At 36.5% G+C, this 21,608-nt stretch overlaps 1 protein-coding gene across 1 annotated transcript; it reads right to left on the bottom strand.

The window, feature by feature from the left end:
- Positions 1–5,753: 5,753 nt before the first annotated feature.
- On the bottom strand, positions 5,754–15,129 carry LOC145675307 (E3 SUMO-protein ligase ZBED1-like). Its single transcript, XM_081745697.1, has 3 exons — positions 15,020–15,129; positions 7,246–7,387; positions 5,754–6,869 (listed from the first exon to the last, which is right to left on the bottom strand). The coding sequence occupies exons 1-3, from the start codon at positions 15,127–15,129 to the stop codon at positions 5,754–5,756; spliced, it is 1,368 nt and encodes a 455-aa protein (XP_081601823.1).
- Between the last annotated feature and the right edge of the window lie 6,479 nt (positions 15,130–21,608).

Genomic DNA, 21,608 nt, shown 5'->3' with positions numbered 1-21,608 from the left:
ATATTAATTGCACTACCTAAAATAAATATACAATTAATATTATATATAAATATATATAATATTAATATATTAATATATGTATAATATATATTAATTTATATATTAATATATATAAATTTAATTTATTATACAGTACATACTACATGGATATGTTACTTCAAGTTATCGGGTAAAGAGAAAGATAAAATGCAGTATATGTTGGTTTGGGCTGGCTTCCCCAAGTAAATCATTTTTTAAAAAAATGTAAGAATGCTTTGCACTTTGAAATAAATCAAAGTGTAATACAGTATGCATTAATGAACGCACCCTTTTATTAACCTCAAATAAGAGTTGAAATGACGGAGGCAAGTACAGTTAGAAGGAATTTTGAAAGATATATTGCCTTTCACCAACTTCTACAGGGTTTTCAAACCAACACCGACAACGTTTGGGAGATGACCCCTGACACCAAGATGAGACGAATAGTAGACAAACCTGGGTGCCTAAATGCTTCCTTTCGGAGTTATAGGCTGCCGAAAACATGAAAAAATGAACTTTAAAGGTCCATAGCTCCTGAACTATGGGACCTCCTGTAGTCGGGTCAAGACTTCACTTAGGAACTTATATGTGGCCTATTCAAATATACATGTTTCAGAATCCTGGGGCATTTCCGCAAAAATTTTTATAGAGGTAATTGGTGAGTACTTGAACTTATATGCCTGTAGCCAAACTCCCTCTATAAAAATTATTGGTTGAGTACCTTAGGATTCTGAAACATGCATTTTTGCATACGGCACATATTAGTGCCTAAGTAAAGTCTTGACCCGACAACGGTACGTCCCATAGTTTATGACCTATGGACCTTTAAATTTCATTTTTTCATGTTTTCGGTAGCCTATAACTCCGAAAGGAAGCATTTGTGCGCCCAGGTTGATCTATACTTTTGATCTCATCTTGGTGTCAGGAATCACCTCCCAAACGCTATCGATGTTGTTTTCAAACACCCTATATATTTAGAAGAAACACCAAAAAAGTATTTCACCGAAGATGACATTTTCGTAGTAGCTAGTAGGCAGGAAACTTAATTATATTCGCTTTGCAGATGCTATGGCAAATAAAGTAGTGATGCTACCAAGACCAAGACTTTTATATAGCGAGACGAGACAGAGACCGAGATAGACCTCTATAAATCGAGACGAGACTTAGGTCAGTGTCGAAAAATCGGTCTTGTCTCGAATATTGATAGTTATTAAAATTGCTTTTACTCAAAATTTGTTTCGTTGCTGCTAGATAATATGGGAACAGTTGACTCATGTACAGTAGCGTATTTAGGAGTGGTTATCGGACTCAATCCCCTGCAGAAATAAATGTGTGATAATTTCTTCGCATTACACTTACAACACAAATATTTTTACCCGTTTCTCAAGCCTCTCTCGAAACAAAATCCACTGTTGATGTAAATAGCCTTTTCTCTCTCTCTCTCTCTGTATATATATATATATATATTTATATGTATATATATATATATATATATATATATATATATATATATATATATATATATATACACCTCAATACCGTGACCACTGCCTTTACTTGTTTCCGCACATTCTTTCCTAATGCAAGCGTTGCTTGCATTGTTTGCCATCAACATTTCTACTGGAATGAGATGTTTCTTTTTGGCAAGTACGTCGCTTTTTCTTGGAAATTTGTTGCCAAAGACTGATACATGGTTGAGTGCTGGGAGAGGGATGAATTATTGCCTTTCGCTGTTGTTCTATCAACACTACGAGGAGATTTCACTTACAGAGCTTATGAATAAATAGAGGGAGAGGAGGGAAGGTCACCTATGAGATGATCACTAATACTAGAGTTTTGGGACTGTGTTTGTTGTTCGTCTGGCAAGTCGGCAGCTGTACATTCAGAAAAGTTCGCTTTCTCCTAAGGAGACCCCTATTTCTTGAATTCTGCCCCAGGCGTCACATTTGCGCTTGTTCGCTGCACACCACCATCTGGAAGGCAGAGTTGAAGAGGGGAAGGGTTTGTTTCGTTATTTCCCAGTTCTTCCAAAGTGATCTTTTATCATTAACATATAGATATTTGAAATTAAGTTAGCAAGTTTTCCATCCTTATGTTCTTCTTGCATGTAGTGGCGGGTCGCGGACATAACCTCACCGAACATAAGTTCACCTATATTAATGCAAAAGCGGACAAAAGTTAACCGGACATAAGCTCACTGTAAATATTCTGGTACATCATCTCTATATTGATTTTAGAAAGGCTTACGACCCGGTTAGAAGAGAAGCATTGTACGACATTCTTACATAATTTGAAATACCGAAGAAGCTAATTAGATTAATTAAGATATGTTTAAATGAATAACAAACTAAAATCCGGGTAGGAAAATTTATATCCACGAGCTTTAACGTCGAGAATGGCCTGAAACAAGGAGATGCGTTGTCGCCATTATTATTCAAATTTGCAAGATAGCAACCAGGGCCTAGAGTTAAATGGGATTCACCAGGTTATGGCGTGTGATGATGTAAATTTAATAGGGGATGATAGGAAAACAGTAGAAGGAAATGCAGAGGTCTTATTAAACGCTTACAGGGTGATAGGTTTAGAAGTAAATGCAGAGAAAACTAAATACATGGAAGTTCGTCAGGATCGTAATACGGCAACTCATGGATGCGTAAAAATATGGAATAATACTTTTGATAAAGTGAATACTTTCAAATATTTGGGATCAATATTAACAGACGAAAACCATATTCACGAATAATTTAATGTCAATTAAAAGCAGGGAATTCGTGTTATTATTCACATCAATATCTCTTGTCGTCGCGAATTCTGTATATATTAATTTGGGTAATGGGCAAATAGAGGCGCGAAAATTGAATTTGGAATAAATATTATCGTCTACGGGAAAAATACGCAAATATGCAAAAATTAAAAAAAAACATGATGTTTGAGTTTTTATTATATTTTTCAATAGTATTTAGTAAGACCTTTAGAAGGAACCTATACTCGCCTTGTGGAAATATACCATTAGCGAACTACAGGTAATCAAATTTGGACCAAGTTGATATTTTAAATATAAAAGCCTAATAAGAGGCTGCTTATCACATAAGACAGATGATCGAGTGGTAAACGCAGTTGTACTGCATGCCAAAGGTTTTGGGATCGAACTCTATTCCCCCTTACGAATTGCTTGTAAAGATAAATAAACCCAATCTTTTAGAGGTTCTAGTAAAAGCTGAAAACTTGACTAGACAATCACGACAGTTTGTCAAACTGAACGAAACGCAGTCTTGAGAATTTCCACTGTTAAGTCCAAACGATGTGAAGCGCTTAGATGGGAATTGCAAGCTACTACTAGAAAAGTACTACTACGTTGAACATCGGTTCAATGGAAAATACGAATTTTTCATTGCTCAAGAAACCAACGATGCTAATTATGGTGATTATAACCAGAAAATAAAACAGATGTAGGTTTATTTGCAAACAAAAACTTAAAATATTGTATTGTGCTAGTTCCGTCAACGATCCAGGTAAACATCACCAATAAATAAATAAATAAATAAAATAAAAAAATACGGTGAGTTTCGCTAAATGTGAGGTAAACTTTTAAGGTTACACACATGTAATTTGAACCTCTCATTTAAAACAAACGAATACGTATTTCAGCGTTCTTTGATTTTAGTTACGTAGAAGGGATTAAAAAAAGTCAGAATGGTTCGCTAAGATATCCTCCATACGTGGTGTCGTGGAGGCATTTGCTAGTACATTCATACTTCTTTATGCGTTTAAATTTGCTGCTCGTATTATCTCTTAACCTACATGCTCTTAAGCAAGTAGAAAGAAAGTACGAAATAAATTACAAAACTATTTAGAAGCTTCAAAACCGGTTTTATTTGTCTGCAAATTGTGGAGTTTTATGTTGAAAGATACAAAAGTTGTATTAGTTTGTTTTTAAATGTTTATATATACTGTTGGTACACTTTATAAGTTTATTAAGAAGATACATACGTAATAAATATATACTTCAATTCAAAATTTCTACATCTAGAATCAAAGCAAGATAAAAGAACACGCGTTGACATTCACAAAATTTATGAACTCCAAATACATCAAGTTTCTAGAACTCAAAATACATGAAGTTTCTTCATTACAAAGAAATGAAGCTGTTATTTCATTTTATGAAAAAGTTTCTTCCTAAATATTAATGCTGTGCTATGTAATTAGTTATTTTATTTTCAAAAATACTTCACACGGAAAAAATACTCTACAAGAAATTGATAATTATACACAAGTAGTGTACAGCAACCAGATTTCTTAATAAATTTTACAGTCATTCACGAAGATACAATATGAAGCTCTGAAAGTCATTTTTAGACAACTGAGCTTTTGTCCTAAAAATGCACTGATAATGAAAACAAAAACTGCTTCTTTACATATACAAATGTTTTTGTTTGCATGCAAATTTATGATCACAAGCCTGGGAATGTCATTATTTGAAATAATGTATAAATTACATAAACTTACAAAAATTCACCAAAAGAGAAAACTGAAATACATCTCAGAGATTCATGGATATATCATACCTTTATTCTTCTTAACGACATTAGATCAAAAATAGCAAAAGCGCCTTACTAATAGTACTCTTATCTTACTTCACTATCCACTAACGTACCGTATATGCGGCGAAATAATAAAGCCCTTTGCAAACATTTCACATGCATCACATACATCAATAGAACCAAGGACTACACTTCTGTTTACTTACGCAGCGAAAAAAAAAGGTGCTGCAGTTCTCACCCTGAGCTTAAACCAAAGTTTGAGATATAAGCTCCCTAAACTTATATTAATATCTGCAGGTGAAGCATTTGCCATCCGCCAATACTAGTCAAACAAAAACAAATACAAACTGCATGTATATGCATTGATTCATTGAGATTGAAAGCGTTAGAAAAGTTAATTGAAATAAGAAAACGTTATGGATGGATATTATTATTTATTATGGGTTTAATTTGTACTTTATGAAAATTACCGTATTCATTATGTATTTTATACATACTTTGTCCCATGTGAATTTAAAATTCAATGCAGAAATCGACGAAATTTCTCGATTTTTTTTTTTTTTTTTTTTCTTTTTTTTCTTTTTTTTTTTTTTTTTTTCCATATTTTGCGAAAGTTATAAGTTAACGGACAGTTGTAGTATTTTTTTAATGAGGCAAGTTCAAAAATGTTCAGTAACATTCAATTGGAAAATAATAGAATGTTATCAAAAACTAAAGAAAGATATCAAATAATTATATTCATTCACCTAAAATTGAATACTTTACTTACGCCAGTAACGAAACCTACATAAAATAAACCCTAAGGACAACGACTTTCATTAGATAAACACTAGTGAATTCTATCAATTCAAAACAAGAAAAGAAACGTAAGAAAATATACCAAAAGAAAACTTAAAATGGTATTGATTGATATAGCTTAAGAAAAGCTATAAAACTTTCACTAAACATAAATTTTACGAGTTGAGTTTGATTGTGAAATCGTGTTTGCATATTGCATTTTAAGCGTTCGAAGCGTTTTTTAATTTAAAATTTAATTCACCAGTGCAATATGCGATATTTATTCAAGATCGCATAGATATTTGTTCAAAAATATTAATATATCTGCATTTTCAGGGAGAAGTCTAGATCTACTGGCAGTAACGATATTACCAGCAAGTGAAAATACTCGTTCAGATTCGTCTGAAGTTGCTGAAATCACCATGATTTTTTTTTAGCAAGACATGCTAATTTTTGAAGCCGATGTTCGTTAAGTTTCCACCATTCAAGGCTGTTGCCACTATGCGAAATACACTGATCTGATTTATAAAGAGTAAGGTCATCTGTTATATTAGGACTTTTTGAACACGATGGAAATATTCCAAGCAAATAGTCTAATGCTGATGGCCCACCGGACGATTGCTGTGATAAATCATCTTCTGATCCTTCAGATTCTACGAGCATATCATGAACCAATCTAAGGATCTTTGTTTGTATTTTAAAATTCAGAAATGGTAATGATTTGTTCTTTGGGTCCAAGAATGTTGCTAAGAGGTAATATTTCAGAACACTATTTGACAAAAGATCTGATGATTCAGAATCGCATAATGCATCGAGCTGAAGACGCTTTCCTAAGTCAACCGATATTGAAGATTTCAAGTTCTTAACAATTTCAGAATCTGAGGAACATTCCGACAGGTGGTTAGAAATAAGACCATAGCCTAATGGTAAAGCAAAAGAAATGGAACAGTTTTGATCACATATAACTGTTGTAGCCATTTGTAGTGGCTTCAGTACTCGAACGATATCTTCCATGATTTGCCACTTGTCTTCAGTTAACTGTAAATTCCTATCATCCATAGGTTTAGTGACATTTCTATCAGAGAACACTGCATTTATTGCTTCTCTTTGTTCCAGCAACCGTTCGATCATCGAATATACACTGTTCCAACGAGTCTTTGTATATTGAATAAAGCGATGCTTTGGTAACTTCAGAATTTCTTGTTTCTTTTCAAGCGCGACTGAAGCAGTGGTGCTACGCTTGAAGTGCTCTACCACTTTGCTACAGATTGAAATTATATTTGTTACCTCGCTTTTCTCTAAACTGGTAAGTATGGATCGCTGCAATGTATGTGCCAAACATGATACATTGTAAACCGGCAACAAACGTCCAGCATTAATCATATTCGATGCATTGTCGTGAACTAATGCAACTACTTTGTCTTTGATGTACCATTCCTCCATACACAGTTTAATAGCATTAGCTACATTTTCAGCTGTATGTCGTTCTTCTAGTTCAATTGTCTTGAGAACTAAATCTTCTGTACAGAAGTTCTTATACAGAGCATGACATGTCACTGTAATATAAGAATCTGTTGCTCGGGACGTCCATTAAAGCAACTACTTCTGCTTCTTGTAGCCTCTGTTGTACTTGCTCTTTCAGTTCAGAATAAAGAAGCTGCAAGCGTCTCCATAGTGTCCGCCTAGACGGTACGCTATAATTTGGTTCAAGAAAGGACATTAACTCCCGAAACCCTTTTCCTTCAATAAATGAAATTGCGAGTAGATTTGTTACTATCATGTTTGCAATCCTTTTCGCAATCTGTTCTTCATGTTCTGGTGTGCACGGCCGGCTATTTTTAAGATACTTTACTATTGATCTTTGTTCATACGTTCACTTTTTATTGTGTGTTTGAGGAACTCTAATTACATCATCACGCGTTTCGTCATTGGTGACAGTTTCACAGGAAACTTTCACAGTAGTATCTTCTGATATATTTGTGGCCTCAACACAGTCTGATGGTCCAGGAGAATCTTCAGAACTATCCGAATAGGAAGCTTCCACAAAGGTACTGTTGAAAAATAAAATGACACAATATTATGTTTAAGAAAAATCACAATGTACAGGGTGTCCGAGAAGTCCTTCCCTGATTACAGAAATTGATAACTCAGGCTAGAAATAAGATATAAATATGAAACTGGTGTTGAATTGTTTACGAGCTATAAAAGTTTTGGTCACATCAGTACACTTCCACATGAGCACCCTTGGTAGCACGTAGCACATCTAGGCGATATTCAATTTCCATCCACACATTAGCCAACATCACTGGAGGGATCGATACGACTGTGGTTATTCGTTGCTGCAGGGTTTCAAGATCTGGTTCACGTGTTCGGTAGACCTCATCCTTGACATAACCCCATAGAAAGAAGTCTAATGGGGTTATGTCAGGAGAGCGTGGAGGCCAAGCTGTTGGTCCATCACGACCAATCCATCGCCCAGGAAATGTCCTATCGAGATAGGCACGGACGTCCAAACCCCAATGACATGGTGCACCGTCTTGCTGAAAAACGACATCGGGGCGATACTGAAGCAGCTGAGGAACAGCATACAGCTGCAACATATCCAGGTACACTGCAGATGTGATGGTATCCTCAGCGAAGAAGAATGTCCCGATAATTCGATCGTGCAATAACGCGCACCAAACATTCACCTTTGGACTGCCTCTGGTGAACTCCCTGACCTCCCTGGGGGTTCTGAACCCCAAATGCGTACATTATGGAGATTCACTACTCCACTGACAAAGAATGTCGCTTCGTCGGAAAAGGCAATTCGTCTGAGATAACCATTATCGTCCTCAATACGTGATAGCATTTCGACCGCAAAGTCATATCGACGTGTACCGTCGTCGGGCGACAAGGCCTGAACGAGTTGCACTTTGTAAGCACGAAACAATAAACGTTTGTGTAAAATGTCATGGATAGAGCTTTTTGGCATCTGTAATTCACGTGAGGCTCTGCGCACCGATTTCTTAGGACGTCTCAGAAAAGACTGCCGCACAGGTTCTTGGTCGACCAGACCTCGGAAGGTCAGCAACCGACCCTGTGTTCTTGAACTTCTCATACCACGCTTTAATGCTCTTGACATCAGGTGGAGTCCTCCCAAATGTTGTCTGGAACTGTCTCTGCACCGTGGTTGGTGATCGTGCCTCATGGTACCACAGGACACACTGTGCATTCTCCTGGTTGGTTGGCATGGCTTCTTGGGCTTTTTACTTACGTACTACAAATCTAAAACAAAAAAATTGAGACTTGGTAAAACAGAACAAACCTAACACAGACAAAAACTTTTATAGTTTGTAAACAATTCAACACCAGTTTCATATTTCTATCCTATTTCTAGCCTGAGTTATCAATTTCTGTAATCAGGGAAGGACTTCTCGGACACCCTGTAATTCTATGAACAAATTAAAAATAAACTTGTTTTAAATACAAAAGCAAAGAAATTATGAATATAAGCATTGAAACTTGTTTTAGTGTATTACTATTTTACTCGTCAAGCCACTAAGTGGGTATGCATGGAACAGTTGTTCTGACAAATTTGCCTCAGGAGATTTGTTCGCACTTCCGCTGTCTTGAAATTAGGGTGGTGGGAAACTGGATGGCGTTCTGGTCACCAGTATCCTTGTAGTAAGTTATCAGAGAAGCAAAAATATCTTCCATAGAAAAAGAGATTCCATTCCATCTTGCCTAACGATTTACAAGTCACTGATATCTCCAAAAGAAGAATGTCAGCTATTTTAAGTGAGATGGTAATTCACATCTTGCCTAATCTTTTCTCGCCTAAAATGGCGGTAAGATACAAGGAGGGAATTTCTGCACTAAAGAGAGAATTCCTCTACTTGCATTTTAACCAGATATTTTAATCAATATTTTCAATTTCTGTCAACTAAAATATAAATATTTAATAAGTACTATACAACAAGAAAGGATAGGGGAGGGGGACGATGAAGTGGATGTAGTTCACTTTTCGTTGGTTTTGGGAAAACTGGAAGGTGCTTTGCAGTCTGGAGCTAATCAGAAACAGGATAGAAATATACAGTATTTCAAAACAACACTGACAACGTTTGGGAGCAGATTCCTGACACCAAGATAAGACAAAAGGTATAGACCAACCTGGGTGTACAAATACTTCCTTTCGGTACTATTACCAGCAAAAAATCTGTCGGAAGATGCAAAAAAAGCCATAACTCGAGAACAAAATGTCGGACCGAAGTTGGTGGAAAGGGAAAGTTTATTATTTTTAGCCGTAGTTTCCATTAATACGCAACTCGATGTGGTACAGGGCGGGGGAAAGGGTCACCCCAAAGAAATTGAAGAAATCCTGGGATATTTTATTAAACGTTGAGTTAATGACATACGATTAAACTAACTAAAACTAAAGACGATGTTTCAACTGACAAAAGTCTTAGAACGTGGTCCAAGTTACAAGAACCTCGTTAGAATTCGAAAAAGGAAAGATAAGTATATTTGATTGATCTACTTTGTCTCAGTACAGAATTAGCTATCGAGGAAGAACTGAAATTATATGAAATCCAAAACTTTTAAATATTATGTCTTCTAGACTAATGAAGACAGAGAAATCACTCACGGCTATGTGGGTAGCATACGGGACTTTGACATAGGAGACCCGGCTCCGATTCCCGGCAGGAACGCAAGCGGTTTGAATCTCACGTTAATTCGTAGCTCCATGGCTCATGTAACTTTGCTACCGAAGGAATGCTAAACTCAAATCCGATCTATTAATACAGACAGGTAATAGATGGAAGCTAATTAAGTTATTGGAAAATAATTCGTGAAATGAGAATGTAAGTGAAAACAGATAATCCCGAGAAGACTCACTGGTACGATGGTATTCACCACGAACTTTTATAACCTGGGATCTAACGAGGTCCATCTCGTACCAGAAGTAAGCGCTCTATCACTAAGCCATCGTGACCCTACTTTGGAGAAAGCACTATGATTCTGACCGAAGTATCGGTCTAGAAAATATTGTGTGCGATAAACCAATATAACTTACTAGAAGTACAAACAGTCAGAATGTGGAACTTCTTTCGTTCGGGTCGAATGATTTCGATAAGTACCTCGCATATGATAAATAATACAAAATAGCAGCAACGTGAGAACAGCAGCCAACAGTTCTGTTCACGAAAACCGAAATTGTTCCAATATTGAACGGAAACAGTGATGAGGATTAATTTCTTTCTATTCATTCTTTATTTGATCATATTAAACACACATATACAGTAATACCATCGAAACAAACTAAACACATGAATAGCTATTAACAACAGGCATATTATTAACCAACTGTTACAAAAAAAAAAGAAAAAAAAAAAACAAGAACAATTACTAAAGAAAGATCTATATATATTGTTCGTTCACTCTAGGCCAGGAACGTGAATCGCTAAACCGAATGTACCTACTTCTACACAGTCATAGAACAATTATTATTACTACATAAATTGCTGCTTTTGAGATGACTGAGATATTAACGTTATGACAAATCGAGTTAGTTATTATGTAATACAATCTTACATATAATGCACACTCAATCTCGTACAAGTGTTCTTGTTCGAAAGTGTGTGAAAACCTTGTACGCCTGGCAATATTGGAAGCATGCAGTTCGTATTGTAAACAATAAACAGAGATCGCGAAGACTGTTAGGTTCGCTGGACAGCGTTGTTTTCATGATAAGGCGACAGAAACACCTTGTACTGATTGTAAACAATGGCTGGGAATTTCGATGCGAGTATAGGTGGAAATACTCTCGCCACACTATTGCCTGTTGGTGAAGGTTTGCAATGTTGCAAACTGCCAAGTCTAGAATTTCATACTAATTGAACGAGCTTTGAGAAGGATTAGTATGGTGCAATAATTATAAATACTAACAACCATATATTTAAAGTATTAGCAAATAAAGCATGCTGCTGTAAGAAGAATATAATACACATTGAATTACGTGTTCAAAGTACAGTATAAAGCGAATTTTAACATGTAAATATTTTAAAGCAGTACGCATTTACCCTGTTTGGGTGCCCTTACCAGACACTGTCCAACACAAAAAAGGCATTAAAATAGGTAGATCGAGCGTGGGTATGAAACCAGTTCTGGCTGGTATTCCTTATTAAGGTTTTCCTCAGTCCCGCGAGGTGAATGCTTAGACGATAGCTTCTGTAAGACAGCGGCGGATTCAGGACGGACTTCTGGGGGAGGTTTAGTACTGCTACTTAGAGCGACTTTTAAGAGCTCCAAACTCTGGGATGGTTTTTTTATAAATATATTAAATAAGAAAGTTTTCTCTCCGGGGGTTCCCGATCGTCCCCTGGACCCGCCACTGCTGTAAGGCCCGAATTGGGCCAAACACTGCGGTCCCAGAATTGGCGGGAAATATATTACGCCAGAATGTTGCCAAAACTTCCACAAATATTATGGTGGTGGGTTCCGATATCCCTTTTTTATTTATATGTGTTTAAATTCATTATGAAGTAAATAAAGAAGTGTTTCTTTCATTCTCTTTCTTTCTTTCTTCTCATCTTTCTCCTCCTCGCTTTCTTTTCCTCACCTTCTTAAAACCTGAATACTATCCTCCTGTAAGATTGGTTCTCTCCACGACCCAAGGTTTAAAGAGATCAACCTGATATAGTTAACTATTAGCAGAATTGTACCAATATATTCACATTAGAGACAGCGCCGTAACTTAGATTTTTTCTGGGGGGCAAGCATGTATTTGGGCCTCCTAGAAAAAGTTTTTTTCTCATTCTAGGGCCCTCCTCTTTCTATCTTTCTCTTACTATTTATGTCCCCCCGGAGCCTGTGACCCTCCCACACGGCAAGGTCTGCGGGGCCGTAACTTGCGCCCCTGGGCCCCTTCCACACATGGCAACTTAATTCAGGGGACAATATTGAAAAATCTCAAAACCATACGAATAAATGTTATTTCTAGGACCCCTAATAGTACACATTTTTTACTGAAGTGGGCCCACGACTCACTTTTGTTTTATTTACCTTTTGTGCGCTGCTTTATGTAATGTAGTGAAACTGTTTGATGCTTCATTTATAATTTCATGTTCGTATCGTATATGGATTAAGAAAATTTTGCCGCAAAATGGGCCCCTTCGAACGGCGGGGAACCTCCCTGGGGGGCATTTGCCCTCCCCTGCCCACACAAGTTACGGGCCCTGATTAGAGAAGAAGTAAACTGTTTCGAAATTTACGGAACTTGCAAATACCAAACCCTACTAGTGCTAAAGTTGATGAGTTAGTGCCGCTGTTACCACTGCGATAAGGGGAAAGAAGGGGAAGGACTGCTAAGATTCGCTAGCCAGCTTTTGTGTCAAAACACAGCGCCAAGCTACAGTAAGCGATTAATATCACAGAACATGGATTATGTGCACAATTCACACAAAATGCGGGAATGTATAATTTCAGTTGGTGTAGCCAAAGGAGGTGTGAACATGGTCGAGAATCCCCTTCATCCTCAGAGACCAATTACCGTTAAGATTAAAAATACCTGTTATCATAAGATTCCAATGTTATAAAAACCTCATCTCCTCCCCCACTCAAAGGTATTGGTTATCCTAGTGATGTACAGTGTGTATCATACGTATACCACATAGATGCTGACCTATGTACATTTGCCTTTTTTCACTATGAGGTACACTTGCGAACAAAATGAAAACAATATATGTTGTTAGGGACCCTCTCAAGAGAAAGCTGGCAAAAAATTGTGGGTGTCCCAGTTAGTCTTCTACTAATTTTTTTGAAAATTTCAACCTCAAAATATTAAAAAAAAATATTTTCCGATTTTTCTCTTGTTGAGAACACCTAACATCTTTTTTTTTCATGCAAATGAGTTGAGCCGTTTAGGAGAGAAAAAAAATCAATTTTCCTTCCCCCGTCCTAACACCCCTCCAAAAGCGCTTGGGGGGCTAAAAACTTTTGGAAACCGAGTTTCTCATAAATGTTAATAGATACTGTAAATTTGGTGCGGATATGCTTGTGGAAGCTTTCACATCGTTATTCCGCTAAGCCCTTTTTTCCAAACTAACTGTAACGGTAACGCGTTACAAATTTCTAAGGAATATACATAGTTAGCTTTAGTTTCCTTTGCGTTACATTTCGGACGAGTAACTATAATATGTATGTTTTCCGAAAACAAATCTTTGTTTTCTTTCCTGTTGTAAATCTCTTAGAATGGAGCAATGGAGCATGAACTGTCAGTGACCAACAGTCACCGACATACAAAGAAACAGATAAGATCTTAGGGCCACTTCCTGGTTTCAGAAGTGGAGTATAACCTCAGGGAAATCACGTGTACTGATTGCAGGCCAAGCACCTGGAAGATTTTCTAGTAGATTTTTACAGTTCTAAATCAATACATTCAGTGAGTGAACTGCAAGTGCAATGATAGTCTAGCTTTCCTTAACGAAAATATTTGAAAAAATATTTTTTTTTAAAAGCTGAGAATGAGGACATAATTTACAAGTAAAATGTCTGAAGTGTACCGGCGGGAAATATTTATCAATAGGCAGGACTTCGTCTACATATTTGAAGAAACATCTGAAGTTTTTTAAATTATTATTATTATTTCTAGAGTATACCGAAACAGTACCCACACAAGCATTGCGGATAAAGCTATTGTCCAAATGTTAATAATTTCTTTACACGTTCTCTTACTAATACCATATTAATACTTTCTTCAATACTCCACACTTGCTTAGTGCTATTCTGATTATACTTATAGAGATTTGTTTATATTTATGGAGATAAAAAGAAAAAAGATTTCATTTTCTCAAGAGATTAAAAAAACGAAATGTATATTGAGTGTAGGTGAAGTAGGAAGTGTCGAAGTAAGTGAAGTAATATGTCGATTGGTTATCATGACAATAATATAGTGATTTTCTACTATATACTCTTTCAACTTGAATAAATAGGTTTTAAGTTAATCATCTAAACGTAAAAACTTTGACGTAAAAAATATTCTAAAATGTTTTATAGCATATGATTATCCTTATAAATTATTAATTAAGAATCGCGGTTAATATATACAGTGGCGTATTTACGATTTTGTTTCGGGGGGCTTTGCCTGAAAATGTGAAAATTCTGCAAGATATTACATATATTTTACAATAGTAAGTAAGATTTCGGGGGGTCTTAAGCCTGGAAACCCCCCTAAATACGCCATTGTATATTCTAGAGGTATATGATTTTGTTATATTATTTTTGGGTGATGGAAATTCATATTTATTCGAAGTCAAATTAAAAGACTGAATTGTAGTAGTAATGAAATGTTGTTGTGTTGTACAAACACGTGTATTTGTTTATTTGTTTACTTATGTCAATGGTTAGTAAATGTGTTGAATGTAATTAGTGAATGTTATGGCTAGACGCTAAGTCGTCATTTTATGTGTTTGTTGTGATTTGTAACATTGTGTACGAAATATGAAAAGTCATCAATGTGAAATGATGTATGTAACATTGACACACTTTGACTGTGGCATAACTCTGAGATTTGCTGAAAATTGTTGGTCTGGGAATTTGGTCACGATGTAATTCGGATTGAAACCAATGTTTCACCAATAGCTGAGATAAACAGAAAAATCAACGAAACGAATTCCAGTGTGTCTGGAAAGGAGAACAAAAACCTCTCGTCGGAGAGGATTGTGATCAGAAGGTGAGATATGATCAGAAGTGGAGGATCATAAGAGAGAACCACCTGAGAGCCATTGTAGCTAAGGAGTGAGCTGCAATCCATTCCAGATCGAATAGATCAAGGGAGATCTATTCTTCAACAACTACAACCATAGACTTGGAGTATGGTTGGCATCTAGTCGGTCACTACAGACTACCGGCTATCCAAGCAGAGAGATCCTACATCGTGAAGTATAATCATCCAGTCCAGACACTCATCATAATCAAATGTATGTGTATCTCAGCTATGTGCGGATTATTCGTGACAGAATTTCTAGATGTTAGCGATATGTGATCTAAATAGTTATACTCAGTCATATATGAACATAGACACCAACACTTTGATAATATTTGAAATAATACTTTTCTTAAATGAAGTTCAACTGTGTAATTTTTCCTCTGAATTCACTTCAACCTACTCATTTCAGACAATGAGTAGTAGCAATCTCCGATCGTTTTAAGTTCGTCGTCCCTATGCAATTTAGGCACAACGTGAGGAGGTTGTTATGGTGGAGGTGCGTTTGGTTCGATCCCTGGTGTGTGCATAAAGCTTGTAGTAATATTATTCACCATTGCTATAGTTAAGTAATTAGTATGATAAGTAATATTCAAGTTCATTTTACGTTCACCATTGGAATAATGCAAAGTTTTGGTTCGGATCTCGACAGGCTTAAAAGTGACTCAATTATTATTTAAGTTAAACAGGTTAACCCTCACCACCCTCTTACACTACGTTATTAAATATAAGTTGTTATAAGTTATTATGTATATTAATAACTGACAGAGAATACAGTGTTAACGAGGGCACACAAAGCAAGTAAAGGTATTCAGATAGAAGTCAATGATTTGTTTGGTGTGAGGACGCCTGAGAGACGAAGATATTTTAGTAGTCAGGAAAAAGCCGTGGAACCTGCGAGTCCAAAAATAGTGATAAGCAAAGAATCTGTATTTAATTTTCCGAGCAGTTCTGTGGTAAAATCATTTTCGGAAGATTTTCCTTCCATTTTGAACATAGATAAGAGCTTGATAAAAACTAAAAACGTAAAAATGGCGTCAAATGTAACGTTCTATGCAGATATAAATAAGTTACCTAAATTTGATTTAAAGAACGATGGCGATATTGTTTCTTTCTTCGATGAATTCGACGATGCATGTCAGATGGCAGGTATCTCCGAAAACAAGAGGAAAGAACTTATTCCGAATATTTTTAAAGGAGTTGGGAGACAGTGGATTAAGCTGTTCCTTAAACGTAAGAACGTGTCAGAAATTCAGTACAAAGAATTACAGGCCGAAATTGTGGAAGAGTTTACGAAGTCAAATGTAACACTTGATATTGAGGACCGAATAAGAGAGCGATTGCAACACGAGGACGAAGCAGTCATAAATTATGTGTATGATATGCTTGTCCTATGCGAAAGATTGGATACTAGTATGTCGGACAAGAAGGTCGGGATAATTGTGAGTGGTTTGCACCCGTACTACATGGAAAAAGTAGGGACGGTGGCCTACTCGAGGTTGGATAAATTTGTAGAAGACCTACAAAAAATTGAAAGAAACAAGTGTAAAATTGCAAAACGTGTTAAACGGGAAACAGGGAAAGTGATGATCAAGAATTTAGTTAAAAAGATTCGTGAGCAAGTTGAGATCGAGGAGCGTGAGTCCGAATTAGATCAAGTAATAGTAAGGAACAGTAAAGATGAGCATAAAGTGAAACAAGAACCGCATAGTTTGACACAGATTGCGGAATTAGAAAAGAAGATTGATAAACTCCAGATTGCGTTGTCAGCGAAAACGCAGGAGGATGAAAAACGGGAAAATCAGAGTAGAAAACAATCGAAAAATCAAAGCTTTAGGAATAATAAGCAATACAGAGGAAATGGTAGGGCCAATTACCGTGGTAATAATAATAGATATTGGACAAATAATAATAATGCAAGAGGTCAGAATAATTTTCGGAATAATAGAGGAAACAACGGATTTCAGAATAGACGAGGAAATCGAAGCGGGTACTGGCGTGGTAACCGTGGTCGAAGTCAATAGGGAAACTGGCAAAAAGATAGTCATTGTCAGCATTCTTGTTGCCATCAAAATCAGTACTCGAATGATCAAAATTCGCAAAGATTCGTGCAAGTTGTACCTGCACAGGTTAATGGTACAACGTATTACCAACCATTAGGGGCAAGTAATTAAAATAGATGGATCTGTAAATGAGCGAGGCACATTTACAAGTAATAGAAATTATAGGACACGTGACGTAATAGCCTCAGTATTATTAGAGAACAATATAGTATATTTACCATTGGAAATTGAGAATAAACAACTTAAAGCATTGCTGGATAGTGGATCACAAATATCCATTATCAATGAGAAATTAGTCCCGACGAATGCTAGAGTTATACCTAAACAGACGAAAATACGGGGAATAACACAGAATGTACTGGTGATTAATAAATTGGCAATAGTAAAATTTAAAAATTCTAATCAGACATTCCATCAGGAATTTAGAGTAATAAAAGATTTTCCTTATCAGATGTTGATAGGGAATGATTTTCTAAAGTCGCAAAATTGTCAGATAGATTATGGGAATGGTAAAATTTTAGTACAAAGTTTCGGAAGACCGACACGGAGAAGTGAAATTGATGAGGAACGGAGATCAGCTTCTGATAACATCGCTATTAATGTTAAATCTAGTTTAAGACCAAAATGTGTGTTGGATCATAAAGTAAGATTGTTACCGAGGACTAGAACGACTGTAGAAGCCAATCTAGTAAAATCTTGGGCTAGCAATGAATATCTGTTAGAACCTGATAGGCAATTAGAAAAGCAGTACAATGTGTTTATACCTAGAGCAATCTTATCTAAAGACAATCAAAAGTTAGAGTTAATTAACCCCTCCAACAAAAATATTATGTTGACAAGAAATTTGAAAATTGGCGATGCTGAAGAATGCGTAAGTGTGAGTGAGTTAAGACAGGAAGGTCAGACGGAGGATGAGATAGAAGAAGTGTTAGAGGCACGAAGAAATTATGATAAGGCTAGATTGAAATTTGGTGATAAGACATGACCCGAAATTAAGAAGAAATTAGAAGTGTTGTGTTTTGATTATGCGGACGTGTTCGCATGGAAAGAAAACGATCTAGGTCGGGTGAAAGGTGTGGAACATAAGATAGAATTAGAGACAGAAGTTCCTTTCAGGAGACAACAATATCCAATCAGGAGCAGATAAACATCTTACTTGAACAGAATATTATAGAGGAAAGTAACAGTTCTTATAATTACCCTATGCTGTTTGTTAAAAAACCCTCTGGTGCGATAAGAGCTGTACTCTAGTGCCGCCATCTTAACCACCATGTTAGGTTCCATTCAGTGGCGTTACCACCCATATATCAAATCTTAACATGTATGGGGAGTCACAAATTTTTCAGTGTCCTGGATATTAAAAGTGCTTACCATACGGTGTCTATATCGAAGGATTGTAGAAAATACACGGCGTTTAACATCCCTGGCGTCGGTGCTTATCACAATAGGTTTTGCCTATGGGATACATCCAATCGCCCGCAGTATACACTAAAATCATGGCTATGACACTAGCTAACGTTAGTCCGGAGGCGGTGTCATATTACATGGATGATGTGTTCATTTATGTAAATGAGCAAGAGAAAATGGTGTCAGTTTTGAAGTCCATCTCTCAAAGACTGCGGAAATATGGTTTGAAATTATCCGTCGAGAAATGCCATTTCATGGAAGAAAAAGTTTTGGCACTAGGTCATATAATGAGTGAAGCCGGATATGAGATTAGTCCGAAAGTAATCCAAGCTATAAAAGCATGTAAACCACCGAAAAGCACAAAAGATCTCAAGTTATTCCTAGGTTTAACGAATTATGTACGGAAATTCTGCAAGGATTATGCAGAAATCTCAGCAATTTTCCAGCCATTGCTGAGAAAGAATCACAAGTTCGTCTGGACTGAGGAACACCAGAAAAGCTTTGAGAGATTGAAGAATGCGTTGTTGGATGAACCGTTGCTTGCTCCGTTTCGAGAAAATTTGGAAAGCAGAGTGTATACGGATGCTTCGACCAAGTCCATAGGAGCAGTGTTAATGCAAAAACAAACGAATGAGGAATGGACTCCGATCGCGTACTATAGTAGGGTATTGCGACCTCAGGAAGCAAAAAGACAAATCGTGGAACTAGAAATCCTAGCCGTAGTAAGTGCGTTTAAAGCATTTAATTATTATCTTTATAATAAAGAGTTTGAACTGTTTACAGATTGTCGATGTATAAAGTATTTGCAAACAACACCGAAATTATTAAGTTATAGTTTGGAAATGGCTCAATATCAGTATACACCCGTTCATTGTCCTGGAGAGAAAAATCCCCGATGTGCTTTCTCGGAACACGAATATTCAACCAACAGTAGAAGATATAGATTTAGACGCTTTGCCGATTAATACCGAAGATCTTGAAGTGAACATTACATTTGATGATAATGTAGATGTAGCCGAACTTCAAAGAAGAGACTCATTCTTTGAACAAATTATGAATGCGATCGAACATCCGGAAGTAGCTGATGCTAAGGCAGAGAAGCAGGCACGTTGGTATGTTGTTAAAGAAGGAAAACTGTATAGGTCACAAAGAATGGCAAGTGGAAAGAAGTTTCTCTTGTGCATTCCTTTCGCGTTAAGAGAGCAAGTTTTCAAAAACTTGCATTGCTCAATTTACGGTGGAGGTCATTACTCCTACACCAAATGTTACAATAGAGCACTCAAGTCAATCTATTTCCCTAACATGAAGAAGTTTTTCCAGGAGAAGGTCAGCCAATGTGTAAGCTGCCAGATTCAAAAACGAAAGGCAGGTCGAACGCCATTACACCCGCAAACATACCCAAGTTATATGCCGTTCCAATACGTAACGATGGACGAGATCGGGCCATTTAAACGTTCGAAGAACCATCGAAACAAGTAGGTCATTGTGTTTGTTGACTGTGCGACGAGGTATGTGATTGCGAAAGCAGTTCCAGCAATAACATCTGAGATCATAGCGGAGGTAATTTTCGAGGAATCAATCACTAAGCATGGGATTCCCGAAGTTTTAGCTATGGATAGGCATAGCACCCACCGAAGCAAAGTGATGGAGGAACTGGCTGAACGTTTTGGAATGAAATTAAACCTCGCCAACACTAATGCACATTATAGTATAGGGACAACGGAACGCGCCATAGGATCCATACAACAGGTGATGAAACACTAGATAGACAGAGAGTTCACGAATTGGGATGAGATGCTACCTTGTATAGTATTCACTATGAACACTCAAGTTCATGATGGGACAAGACATTCGCCATATTATCTACTGACAGGACGTGAACCCAGAACGTTCCTAGAACAAGATCTGGACATTCCCTGTGAGTATATTGAGAACGATGTGCGAATTAAGGCTGTCAAGGAAGCAAGGAAAGTAGCATATCAAAATTTACAGAAACGTTTCAGGTCACAGAAGAAGCAGATTGAGAAGAAATTTTCTCAACCCAACTTCGACATTGGACAAAAAGTGTGGATAAGAGAAATGCCAAGAGCTGGCACTCCTGCATGTTTTGGAGGAAGGTTCAACACTCGTGGTATTATTTTGGAGCGGATGAATAATAATTCTTATAAAGTACAGTACGAGACAAAAAGGGTCAAGAAAAAGTGCATACGGTTGACATCCGACGTTTAGAACCGTTTTTGGACCAAACGATGGAGAGTCTGACAATGAAGGGTATGATTTGAATTCAGACAGCGACGTCTAAGAAAAAACACGTGAAAATGAACCGTAGGTTTTACTGACTCAAGTACAACAATAGTTAACGATTGTTGAGACGAAAAGGAAAATAAAATAAAATAAAGTTTTATAAGTTTAATTTTTTTAATAGGTGATCTGTAAGCAAACTGTTTCTGGCAGTGGACGGCGAGTTGGAGCGCCGTTTATCATTCAAAGTCCATCCGAAACCGAAGGAAATGTCGGTTTCAATCAGAAAACCCTCAACTGGTAAACACGTTTTATTTACAGAATTTAAAGTTGTTAGGAATATAGAGTATTTTTTAATTAGAGATTTCATAAGTATATTTGTATAGTAAATTGTCCAAGGTACGCATACAACATAAATAAAGTAAATTAAAACACGATAAAAAAATCAATAAATGAACATAAGTAATATCTAAATAAAAGATTTAAAATTTATTATAATAAATAAAATAAATTCAATATGTAGAAAAGAATAAGTAATTTTAGGTTTCAATTATTTACAGTAAACACCATGTTGAAGATTATAATTTTGGGATTGCTAATGATGAACATGTGCATAGCAGAAGATAATCATCAGCAGATTACGTTGCCGGAGATTGGGTTAGCGTTAATGCAGAACGCATATGCCGTGCACGCAACAAACATGGTGTACACAACTGTAAAATTACATTTAAATGTTCAAGAATCTGTGCCGGTACATGATAAGTGTACCAATGCATACAACATTCTTAATGAATATGCAATGAAAGAAAAAGAATT

Source organism: Thermobia domestica, chromosome 18 (genome assembly GCF_964235325.1).
Source record: "Thermobia domestica chromosome 18, izTheDome1.hap1.1, whole genome shotgun sequence".
Taxonomy (NCBI): Eukaryota; Metazoa; Arthropoda; class Insecta; order Zygentoma; family Lepismatidae; genus Thermobia; species Thermobia domestica.
The sequence above is the reverse complement of the archived record's forward strand: the minus strand, read 5'-3'. Positions and strand labels throughout refer to the sequence as shown.

Coding starts and splice junctions, on each gene's coding strand:
- LOC145675307 (XM_081745697.1), bottom strand. CDS start 15,129: ATGGATTGCAGCTCACTCCTTAGCTACAATGGCTCTCAGGTGGTTCTC. Junction 7,388..15,019: donor ACAATCCTCTCCGACGAGAG/GTTTTTGTTCTC, acceptor ATTTTTCAACAG/TACCTTTGTGGAAGCTTCCT. Junction 6,870..7,245: donor ATGACGAAACGCGTGATGAT/GTAATTAGAGTT, acceptor GCTCTGTATAAG/AACTTCTGTACAGAAGATTT.